Source organism: Passer domesticus, chromosome 7, assembly GCF_036417665.1.
Source record: "Passer domesticus isolate bPasDom1 chromosome 7, bPasDom1.hap1, whole genome shotgun sequence".
In the NCBI taxonomy this organism is placed as follows: domain Eukaryota; kingdom Metazoa; phylum Chordata; class Aves; order Passeriformes; family Passeridae; genus Passer; species Passer domesticus.
The window spans coordinates 40812278-40825043 of record NC_087480.1 but is presented as its reverse complement, the minus strand read 5'-3'; the positions used below and the strand labels follow the sequence as shown (position 1 = coordinate 40825043).

General features: G+C 37.7%; 1 protein-coding gene across 7 annotated transcripts in view; it reads right to left on the bottom strand.

Moving 5' to 3' along the window:
• NEK7 (NIMA related kinase 7) overlaps positions 1 to 12766 on the bottom strand; it is a 62961-nt gene that overhangs the window by 18780 nt on the left and 31415 nt on the right. For all 7 annotated transcript variants that reach the window (XR_010366189.1, XM_064427943.1, XM_064427945.1 and 4 more), the window contains 2 exons: positions 4497 to 4605; positions 2216 to 2323 (listed from right to left, as the gene is read on the bottom strand). Coding sequence is in view for 6 of the 7 variants with exons in the window: in XM_064427943.1 (XP_064284013.1) it covers positions 2216 to 2323; positions 4497 to 4605 (217 nt within the window). In the remaining variant the exon portion in view is untranslated. The remainder of the gene's footprint in view (positions 1 to 2215; positions 2324 to 4496; positions 4606 to 12766) is intronic.

The following is a 12766-nucleotide window of genomic DNA, read 5'->3' as shown; positions in this document are numbered from 1 at the left end:
GCTGAAATCTGACATTAGGCCATAATTAAGAGGGAAATGGGAAGAGATGGGGAAAAAAAGAAAATAAAAAATAACTCCTCTACCAAGACAAAGCCACCAACAGAAAAAACAAAGCTGCCATCCTCCCCTCCTTCCCCACTCTGGATTATTCTTGGATCTGTAAAAGATGAGCTTTAAAGGGCTCAGGGGTATTACACTGTTTTTAAATCTGGCACAGTCTTCAGCTTTTCTTAATTTCCAGCTCAGCCCTCACAACAATTCCCCTGCCAGGAGCCAAAATAATCCAGGGTTGAAGCAGTCTGCTCCACTTTAACTTCCTGGCTTGTGCCTCAGAACACAAGTCTTCTCTCCCACTCTCACTGCTGACCTCTGCCTTATTCATGAGCTCCTACTCCTCAGATTAGGATTTCCATCTCCCTCTTCACCCTCTCCTTCCATCTGCAGGCAGGAGCAGAGCCCACCTGCAAGAACCCAACCCAGCTCTCCACAGGGCTGCCAGAGATGGCCACTGCCTCCCAAGGGCAGCAGGAACAGCAGCACTTTGGGTGACACCCTGTGACAGCAGCAGATCCTCAGTGTCACATCTGACTGCCCCTCACGTGGAACCCCAGCACATTTCCAGCCTGGGCTCTGCACTCCCCCTCAGCCCCCTGCTAATGGCACTCTGTGTCTGGGCTTCCTATCAACACCTCAGCAGGGACCCAGGGGTTTGACTTTACCAGTCTGCACCAAACATGGTAAAAACTGCAAGGCACAAAGGAGTGACCAAAGGCTTTTTGGAGGACAGGGAAGTAAGGAGTGTCAGAAGTTTCCCTTCCAAATATTGTATTTTTGGCCATTAACACATGTATCACTCCTACCTCAAATGTGGTACAAACATGCAATCAATGAACGGGCTTGAGTTCAGCAACCACCAAACACAGACAATGCAGTGAGAGAAAAGAATGGTTTTGTATCTAAAAACCCCAACTTAACAGTAGCATAAGCACTATTTCCTACATTTCTCTTTAAAGCAGATGTTACTCTATTTACAAGGTGTCACAGACGTAATCTATGAAAAATCCTTTTGCCAGGATCTTTTCTCCTGAGAAGCTGGGAAGCTTCAGTTTCTCCATGTTTTGCTGCTTTGGAATGTGGTTTGGAGAATTGTTTACCCAGCATGTGAAATTGTTTTTCCTTGATGACCAATGACAGCCACCTGTGTTGAGACTGTGAGCAGTCACAAGATTTTATTATCATTCCATTCCTTTCTTTTCTAGCTTTCTGATGGATCCTTTCTCTCTATTCTTTTTAGTATAGTTTTAGTATAGCATTTAATATAATATAATATCGTAATATAATAAATCAGCCTTCTGAAACATGGAGTCAAGAGTCTCATCTCTTCCCTCACCCTGGGACCCTCAAACACAACCACAAGGTTTTTCTCTTCCACAGAGATCATCTTAGATTCTGTCATTCATCTGTTACCTACTTTTAAACTTGAAATATATGCCAAATATTTAACTTTTCTTTTTTAAAGGCCTCTGAATCATCCTAGTATTCACATCCTACTCAAAAGATGCAAATTACACAAAAATTTTGTTTGGATAGCAATAATACACTGCTAGTTTTGTGTGCTAGCAAAGAATAAACTCACCATTTCAGAAAGCTTTTTTCTATTTTTGTTTTTATAACTTATCTGGGAAGTGTTTTCGTTAATTCTGATCTACCCTTGAATACCTAAGCTTACATTGAGAAACATCACCTTAGAAAATGGAAGCTCCTCTGAGAGCCCTTTGAAACCAGGTAAGCAAGAGGTCATTAATGCTACTCATGCAGGCACACAGAATGAGATTCCTCCCAACACTGAATAAAGTTCAAGTCAATTTTTAAAAAATGCATCCATATTATCACCTTATTTTTTCCTAGAATTTCTAGGTAACACTATTGTCTTAAAGACCTGTTCAGAGGTAGAAAATGTACACTAAATTATGCAAACAAAGGAGGAAAAATACCCAAAATATGCTGAAAGAAATACCTCAGTGCTACAGTGTTTCTGTATTTGTCCATGGTGCTGACCATTTTTTCTATTAAGAACATCTTTACTATTTTTGTTATTACTTAAGACCAGCTTACCTGGTACTAACCCTTTTCTTCTTCCTTCTGAGCGGGCACAGTATTTCCACCATGTAAAAAAATCTACCTGTCCAACACCTGTACCTCAGAGAAAGCTTACCTAAAGAATGTGCAGCTGTGGTTTTGGAGCTGAAAAATCGACCAAGTCCAAGGTCTCCCAGCTTTACTACTCCTGTAGCTGTAATGAACACATTTGCTGGCTTTATATCTGAAAGAAAAATAAATTTAAAAATTTAGAAGTCACAGTGAGCTTGCAAGGAAAGCTACTCTTCTATTAATAATAGACCCAAAGAGGATTTTATTTACAGGTAATATTGTAAAATTCAACAGTGCTCAGAAAGAATGGGTCCAGAATGTAGATTTTCAAGTCCAGTGTTTTAATAGTACAACCACTGCATTTTTTTTTTAAACAAGCAAACAAACAAAAAAACCACACCCCCGAAGTCAAGAAGCATATACAGGTGAGTTCATTACTACTTTATATAAGCTACATAGAGAGACCTAGATTAGAACTAGAGAGAGAACCTCTTTTGTTATGTCTTAAGTAACAGCCTAAATATGTTTTCAAGGGCTGTACAGCATTTTTCATAACTTTTGCTGATCAAATTACCCACAGTGGCATAACGTCATTTATTTGAAATATATAACTGATTCTCTGTAAGAGCAGGCATTAAAAAATGAAGCAAGTTTACTCAGGAGAATGGTTATTTGAACTCGTCAATGGAATTGGGCTAATCAAGTAGAAACAAAGAAAAATAATGATGTATACCCCAGACATTTATTTTTCACAAGTAATATCCAGTTTAAGTTTTAATCCAATCCCTTAGAGACAACAGCAGAGACTCTTATTCTATGATTTCTAACAAGATACCTACCTCGTTAATCTCCTAAATAAACTGACCTGTTATTTGTTTGGCAAGGGAGTTTAGCCCTTACTCTGCTGAAAAGCAATCCACCCTAGCCTAAAACTTACAGAAATCAGTTCACTTTGATAAGAGGGGATTACAGTTTGCATAAGATACAGGCACAGTAAAAGGAATGGTTAATAACCCTTCAAACACCAGCATTCTCAGGTTTCCAGCAAAAAAGTTACAAAACCTTACAAGCTTCAGAGGAAGACAGAAGCAATTATGTTCTCCTGCTATCTGACCCAGTTTTCAGGAGTTTGGATAACCCTTTGTGCAATAAGCCAACACGGATATTGCTCAATTTAAAAATAGCTTTAATTGCCATTGCTTTTGGCATGTAACCATGGAATCACTAGATTTGCCACAGGTTTGCCAGAAGCTCTGAACTTAGCATTTCAGTTTAAGGAATTTAAATCCTTTTGTTTTGAGCTAAAATATACAGAAACTAACTAATTAATTATAAAAATATTAAAGGAAAATACTTGCACCCTATGGAAAGAATCTGTATTTTATGTCCTTGTCTTTGTATCATTCGCACTTGCAGGCACCTGTACAAATGCACAAAGGGGGAAAAAAAAGGAGAATCACAAGAGAAAGGCAAGGGGCAAGGGTATCTAAGCTCATCTGCTAAGGGTGCAAAATTTCCAGCTGCAAATGACAGAGCTCGGCAGACATCGAGGCACTACTCCTTCCAGGCAGTGAGCTGCATTCTAACCCAGGGAGCCACCAACCCAAGGCAGGCAATGTCACCTGAACTTAAAAGGTGACAGCCCACACACCACTCACAATCCCATAACCAGAGGGATTTCAGAAAGGGAAAAAAATAGCAGACCTAAGAAGCAGCTATACTATGATCTATTTTCTTTGACTCAAGAGTTATGAGGTAAAACGAAGACCACATCCAGAGGAGACAGCAGCACCAAGGTTTAAAATGGGCCAAGGAAATTTAGTACCTGAGAGGGATAGCTGGCAACTACAAAGGCTGTTGGGACACAGAGATTGGAATTGGTGGAAAGGAGCAGAGAACTGGAGGAAATGCTCACACCTGGGACCAGGAGAAGGGCCTGTACATCACGAGCAAGCAGGGCAGGAGCAGATACTTTAAGACAACCAGGTGCAAGAGCTGTACAGAATGGACTGACAGATCTGTGCAAGGCAAGGAGCAACACCTGGGCAAGACAACAGGCAAATATAGAAGAATAAATACAGGGCAGAAGATAAGAGCCAGAAAAATGAAGTAGCTATGGCAGGGTATCCATCACTCACAGAACTATCACTTACTTTGAAAAACTTGCTATCAAACAAATGCCTACCACAACAAATGTACAACCACAAACTTCTCTCAGTTTTCTATTACTTACAAAATCTTACAAAAACATACAACGTTTCAGCTGTCAAAATTGATTTTAGCCAGCTTAATTCTCACATAGTCAAAGGTATAGTAAGGACAAATCATCTTTGATCCTGTATTACCTCTATGCATAACACGGCGAGAATGCATATGTTCCAAGGCACTGCAAAGCTGAACAAAGTACTTCCAAACTGTTCTTTCAGGAATCAACCTCTTCTGTTTCTTAAAATGCTTAAAAAAAACATGGTTAGTGAATATTAAAAATTAAAATTTGCATAAAATTACTGAAAAAAAAGAAAAAACAGAAAATTCTTAATTAAAAAATTAAAAAATAAACGAAAGGTTTAACAGAATTTCTTGACACAGAAAAAGTTTTCCCTTAAATATTAATATATGTATCATCACTGCATATGCATAAGTCAGTCTACACACAGAGCCACAAATAACATTAATGAAATAAAACTCCTACCCCAAAAAAGGATTTATACAGTATTTAGCACTCCTCAGTATTGGATTAATGTGGTCAGAGTAATCTAATATAAAGTAGCCACAGAACAAATAAAGGCCAGATATAAAGTTATGTGCCACAGAACATCCCAAATTAAATACACTTCCTTACACCAAAATTGATTTCCATACCCTCATTTTTTAAAATTAAGGAAAAAAAAAAAGAGCAGTATCACACAGTCACAAAGACCATGTAAGAAGAATTGGTCACATTAGTTTTTAAAACTTCTGCAGCACATGAAAGGGAATTAAAGGAACTGATTTCTGAAAACTTCACTGTGACATTACTCCTCTTCAAATATTTTCTGTCCTGTCTAAAACCCCATTCCTGATCACTAGTAACAGCTCACTGGCCTGTTAAAGCCTACACAAAACAATTACTCTCTGCTATACACATCAGCTTCAAATGTGGTATTCAGCAACTGAGTAACAGTCTTCCAAAGATACCTACTGAAAACCTGAAATTCAATGTTAAAAGGTAAAAGTTTCATCATTATAAATTCTGCAGCTAAAGGGAAAAAGATTGAAAAATCGTTGCTTGTTTAGCCTATGTTTCCAAAGAAATCATATTGTGTCAGGTTTTGAAGTTCCACACAAGGAGAAAATACATAAACAACATTAAGACTGGCAAAATTTTAGACAGAAAGCAAAGTACTTGATGTATTTTAATTGTGGGTACAGACAGACTTCACACTCATGCACGCTTTAAGAAAGTTCACATAACAAACATTTATTAATTTGCAAAAAAACCTATTTTCATCCTATGTTAAAACATGCCACTGAGAAGTTGACAGCTGCATCTGCACATTACAGACACACAGGAGTATGAGAGAGATGCTTTTAAACTACCTATAGCAAAATGCATCAGTCGTACAAAGGATCTTAACATTCCACCAAATGTTTTTCGTTATAGGGATTATTTCAAAATGCATTTTCATTTAAATGAGGCAAAGCATATAAATTACGTCTTTAAATGTAATTTTCTTTCACTCTTGGACTGAATCCAAACAAACCCTGTGTATCTGTTCTCCCCATAGCAGGATTTGCATATCAGAGGATTGTTTGATGTCAACAGGAAGATGGAGACCAGGTTTCTTTTCATTTAAAAACAAATACACAATACATCTAAGTATGTGTACATGAAAGCACAGTTCCTTGATTTAAAATGCATTCTGAAATTATCATAATTATAACTAGGTACTTTATTTAAACATTCTGAATTATTATTTTTTTAACTCAAATGCGGTGATGAAACGCCATTCACAAAATGCCTGAAATGGGAAGATTTTCAATTACACATTCCCATTCCGATTCACCTGAAGTACAGCAGTGTACTTTCAAAGTATTTATGAACAAGTTTTCTTTTAACACTTTATTCACTTGCTATCCCTAGCACTGTAGCTGATGTACACTACAAAACTGGCTTCAGTTTCTTACAGTACAAGGCTGCAACTTAAAGTGGTCTCACTCTGCTGAAGGCATTAATAATTTTGCAGGACAATAATAACCTCTTCCTGAAACATCAATGACATTACTTAACCCCAGAGAATTTATCCATCTAAAGAGGATGGAAAAGAGCTGCTGGATTTGCTAGCAATGTTTAAAACTAAACAAAGAAACAGGCAGAAATTTCATTTGTATGGGCTTAAAAATAATATAATTATCTTTAAAATAAATTCAATTAACATTATGTTGTTCAGTAATTAATTACTTTTTTTTTCCTCAAAATACACATTCTCAATTTTTTCTTGAGCTGTTGCCTACCAATAGGCAAAATAGTGATAAGAAGACATCACCAAAATGATGAATTTTGCAAAACTAGCTATTGAAACAAGTTGTACACTTTTAGGAAACAGTCCAGCAGACACACTTAGTTCTGAGAAAAGTCAAAAGGAAAATTCCATTTCTGTTTAGAACCTTACCTTCTAACAAGAAATGTAAGCTGATGGAAAACACAGGCAAATCTATTTTTATGCCAAACAGCATAATTAAATTCATATAGCACACATGAACTGTATTCAAAGGGGGATCCTTTCCTTTCTCCTTAATTAAAATAGTCCACAATGCAAAATGCAGTTCTAACGATTGTGGTGTTTGCTCCCTCCCTACAGGGAAGCCAAAATGCAGAAGATATGATGCTGCAACAATAATTTTGATCCTCTGTTGCAGCACAGCAAAGTCACACCACAGTCAATGCTGAACTAATGCAGAGCTTAGTGCCTGCAGCATGCTGAGGTCCACACCACCCGTTAACCTCATACCCAGGCTGGCATTACCTGCCCAGAGCAGGGGTACAGCCTGACACACAGCTCTCTCTGAAGTGCTCTCACCTTCAAGAGTTCATTGTTCTCCTTCTTCCACCTGTCTTAGGCTCAAAGGACAGTCCCGATGTCCCTCAGACCACTGACCTTCTAGGGTGTGACATTAAAAAAACATGATCCTGTCTGAGGTGAAAGATCAATCTCAAACTAGCTGAAACTGGGCAAAAAGGGAGCTGCCTGGACATGAGCATTAAAAATTTGGGCAGTGCTGCAAGCCAGTGCTTTGTCAGGTAAACAGAACACCAGGCACGCTTTGGCAGCAGGCTGGCTCCCTGAAAGAATTATTTGTTTCAAAAGCCATATCCCTGACATTTCCATCTCCATCTAAGAATGGAATTACAAAAAACTACTTAGAAGAGTCACCACAATGTCAGTACATTGTGAATAAAACTGCAATTCAGTCATTTAATACAACTGGACATTATGGTGGTCATAAATTTGCTAATCAAATGCCTAAAGAGCTTTAAGACAGGCAGGCTGTAACATCAGTTCATATTTTCATCCCTTTTACAGAATGACTGAGCAGTTTCATCACGGGAAAACAGAATTCTCCTGGTTCTCTAATGGATTGCTAAAGGAAAAATTAAATATTCTCCAAATGTTTCCATAATAATGAAATTAAACATAGCTGCTCTGCACCTAAATACCAAATGCCATTCAGTTTCTTCACAAAAAAAGTCTGAAGTCAACATAAAGGCATGAAATTATACTGACTTTCTAAAGATGATGCTTTAAAGGTCGAACTCCAGAAGTAAAAGTGACAGCAGTTAGCAGCTGGTCCTACCTAGGCCTACAAGGCACAACTCTCACAATACTTACAGCAAAGACACAGGACTATGTTTGGATTTTCTAAGAAAACTAAGATTTCCTGCAGATGAGTGGAGAGAGTGAACACATATGATTTCCCCACAACTAGAAATTCAGATATGACAGCCTACATTTCAATAATCATGCTTGGACAAAATTTAGCATTCAGTTCTGATGCTGGTGTATTGAAGGAATTTAAGGTGTGATTCAGTCTGGTTTAGGTCTCACTGAACAGAGAAAAAATAGGAATAAATAAGAAAAAAGACAACACAATGAGTGTTTAAGAAGCTAACTGGAGTAAAGAAAGCAAGATGTTTATGAACTTCTCTTGCAGAGAGCTGATCATCTAAACAATTTTGCAGAGTCATTATTTAAGAAAAGAACTGTGGAACTGTCAAACAAGCCCACAAGAACATGTATCTGAATTTTTCCCTGCACATGCTATAGCCTAGAGCTGTTTTTAAAAAACAGTATCAGGAAGAGAAGTAAAATGAGAATGATGATTTCATTACTTTGAACAGATTCCTTCCTTTCTTTCATGATTCCATAAGAATCTTCATCACATCACTTTGTTCTCATTACTTCATTTACAACTGACAAAAATATAAAGCTGGGAAGGTTTTTATATTTTACTGTACAAACTTGTAACACAGTGATTCAATGACCAGATACTAGTGGGAAGAAATCTGACCTGCATCAAGAGGAAAGAGATGCAAAATGATTATACAGAAGTTCTGAGTAACACAATAAAGCTCTCGACCACTTCTGACTGTGTTTCTTTGGGAGCTTTTTTTAATATGGACGAGCACAAAGAACAAAGAGGAAAGAGGAGGTCAGGGAGCCATAACAGGGAATTCTGGGAGCACAGGCAAGAGCTCTCACTCTGTGAACACGACAGAAACAAACCACAACAGGCAAGGGCAATGCAGGGTCAGCAAGACAGGCCAGGGAAGATGGGCAGCAACATCCCAGTATTTTGGAGACTCGTGAATATGGAAAGGAGGTCTGTACCCAAGCCTTGTTTTCTGTTTTAAAAGCAATATCATTCTAGTAACAACACAGCATCTCAGGAGTTTTGTCTGTTCTTTGATTAATTCAGCTGCCCATCTGTTTAGACCATGGCAAGTTTTCTGCCATTTTTCTTTGCTCTCTATGCAGAACAAAAATAGAGCTTCCCACCACATCCTGATTCATTCATTCAGTTTGATATACAGTGTCATCAAATTTGCCTACATTTCAAGAGTAGCAGCTGTCTCTTACTTGCAGAAAGAGAACAAATACCAAAAAAACCCACCCAAACTATTTTTCATCTATCAACTGAACATACCAAAAGCAGCAAGTATTCAGCCAATAAAGTGACGAAAATAAAAATATTTACCTGGTTTGTTCTCCAACTTTTATTAACAGTTGCTTATATCTCTATTTACTGAAGATGCCATACATTAATTTTTTACCCTTTCAGAACTCACAAAAAAATTCAAAAAAAATAAATCTTCCTTTATTAGTCGTCTTCGTATACAACAAACTTCATTTCATCAAGAACAACAAAAGACTAAGATACAGTATAAAAATTAACTCACAAAATAAGGGTACTAATAAAAGTACCCATTAGCATCAGAAGGACAAGTCAGTAGAATTAAACTGTGGTCTTTCCTTTAAAAAAAAAAGAACAAAGAAAAAAACCCAGAAGAATGCTGCAGGGACAGCACAGAACTGAGACAAAAGCATCTTCTCAAACAGAATCTTACTTCAGACAAAATCAAAAAAGGACATTCACTTACAAGAAATTATAAGCCTTGTAAAAAAGTGCAAGGAAATTTTTTCATATTTTCCATTTTAGCATATATTCTTTCATGCTAATAATCACACTTAGCAAGACTTCTGCTTAAACTCATATTCCTTAGAAAGCTCTGGACAAAGTCACTGTACATAAATGTATTTTTAGCCAACTTGCTTTGCACGGATTCATTTCAATTTTCCTTATTGAGCAGCCCACCTACAGTCCCTCTGTTCCACCTAACATTTTTGCTGATGCAAAACAGCAAGGACACAGTGTTCAGAAATAGAGATCACCTACTGAAATCCAATATACTTGCAGAACCACTAATATAAAATTTCCAATACTGCATCATTTTCCTTGTATCTGCTGTTACTGCTGAGTGGGACTTCTTAAAACACACAGCCACGTGTTTAAATTCAACAGTAGCTGTTTACATGCATCTCTCTCCCAAAAAAATCCCCTTGGGAAAACTGATACAGCACAAAGAGGTGAAACTCATGCTTGAATCATTAACTCTAATTCCTAATAAAAAATATGACACAGTAAATACAGAGGCTATCATCTAAACTTTTTTTTTATTTACTCTACAAACAAGGCAGACAGATTTGAAATCTGAGCAAGTTATCCACCTAGTGCAAACACTGACAGTGCAAATATTTCAAATGCAACTCTGAAAAATGAATATTAGTCCCCAGGTATTGTTTGCAGGTCATTTCAAACAATAAAAGTATCCCGAACTATTATCCAATAAAATCTTCCAACTCTCCCTCCTCTTTAAAGGCTCACAATTTTAGAACCAGTGGGCAAAGGTGGAGATGAAATCTCAAAGCCGATTGGAGCAGCCTGTGGAAGTTAAATGAAGTTTACTGTCACATTAACATTTCATAGCTGACTGACACCATTATTTTCCTGTGTGTACAGCCAGAACTTCCACAACAGCTTCAGGTGTGATGTCTCTGAAGCCAACTGACCACAAGACAAAATTTTGTTGATTGTCTAATTATTTTAGCAGAAAACCTGTCCCCTTATTCATATTAATCCAGAGGCAGACACACACAATGGCTGACTCACAGCAAAACTAACAAGGCTGCCTGGCAATTACCCAGCCCAATTATCCCACTGATTATAAACTGGGGGAGCAGCCAGTCCTCATTGTGCCAGCAGTTGTATGTAACCCACACAAGGCAAACTGCTTGTGGTTACTCGTGGCTGACAGCAAAGGTGACAGTGCAGCACCTGTCACACACCCCAGTGGCACACATGGATGGAGGAAAACCTTACCAGAAGCAACTCCACCACCCTGCCAGGGCTCTGTGCCTTCACTTTTTCTTTTAAGACTTCACAGCTCCATCCACAGTGCAGCCACTTCCTCTCAGAACACCCCACCCTGCTTTTTTACCTGCTACACAGTTAACATAGATAAAGCTGAATAGGATGAACTAATTTTTAATTACAGGAGGCAAAAAAAAAAAAAAAATTAAAAGAAAAAGAAGATTTTAGCAGCCTCAAAAAAGGTTAGTGGCAAAAATTAGCCTGACTGGTTCAAAGCCCCAGGTTCCTCCCTTAGGAAAAGGCACATAAAAATAGTTTTGCTTTGATCTGTAATTAGCACACTCTGTGTTACACTATCCTATTATATTAAAGGCTTCTTCAAACTACACTCTATCTTTTGAAGCTTTTTTCAAAAATGAGTAAGGAAAAAAGCTAAGGTAAAGGTGATACAGAAAGCAAAAAATAAACCACTGAGGGAAAAAATATTTTGAAGCTTTTAACATATATCAATGATGTAACTTCAGCAAAGTGCCAAACTGTTCTATATTATAAAATATAACCATATGCTCAATAAAAATACTTTGTGTGAGGAGGTTTGGCGTGGGGGTGGTGGTACTGGGGTTTTTTGTTCTTTAAATTAAATCTAGCAGTCATGGAAAGAAAAAGAAGCACGAGAGACACAGATACTGCTGAAAGCCAAAAGAACCAGATTACCAGATTCCATGTTTTAAAATCTCCAATTATGGATCAAGATAAATCAGTATCGTGAAAAGAAACAAATTACACAAACATGCACAAAAGACTACTCTAAAAATATTTTCCCCAAAACCATTATGTCAATTATTTGGACATAAACATAGGTATAGGAAAAATCTCAGAATTAGAGCCACCATAATTTCTCCCCCTTGAGAGTGTGTGCATGCAATTTTCAGTTCTGTTTTCTTTATATTAGAAGACCCTTTACTCATTCATTCATGACACTCAGCTAATGAGCAGTTTGAAAATGTCTCTAGGCTTTGTTTATTGTGCACTATTCATAACCTATTATTAAATATAAGTTTCAGGGAGGGATACAGTTTCCTAGTATGCATTGTTGGAATATCAAATTAATAAAATATCTTCACAAATGGCCTTAGAAATGATGAGGTAGTAATATCCCCATTTTACAGATTAGAATGTGGGCCAAGAATAGAGATCAAAAGTGTTAATTAATTCTGGCACCAATTTAAGCACCTCCTTCTCAACATACATAGCTTTATGAAGCAGTCCATCTTCAAAGCAGTTTCCACTCAGAATGAAGCTGTGAATGCTCAATACTTCTACAAATGAAAACCCAGAGTTTTGCCTTGAACGTCATAAACACAGAATAGGCAATTAGAATTGTCCCCAAAAAGCAGCGGTTAAAGTGGTTTATTCAGTATCCCTTAGGAAAACAACAAGTAAGGATAGTCTTTGAAAAAATCTTGTATTGTACTAATCACAAAACCTTTGTCTTCCAAATTGCCTGCCCAGTAAACAACCATTGCAGCAAAGGAGGCAGCACAGCTGCAACCATTTCTATACACAGTAGCTGCACCCTTAGCAGAGTCACATCCCATCCTGTTCCCAGCCAGCCTGACAGCCCATCCAGGCTCCCTCCCTGCAGTCAGTTTGTCTGTCTCAAGGATCCTTGCCCCATCTGTCCCATTCTCTGACAACACATCAG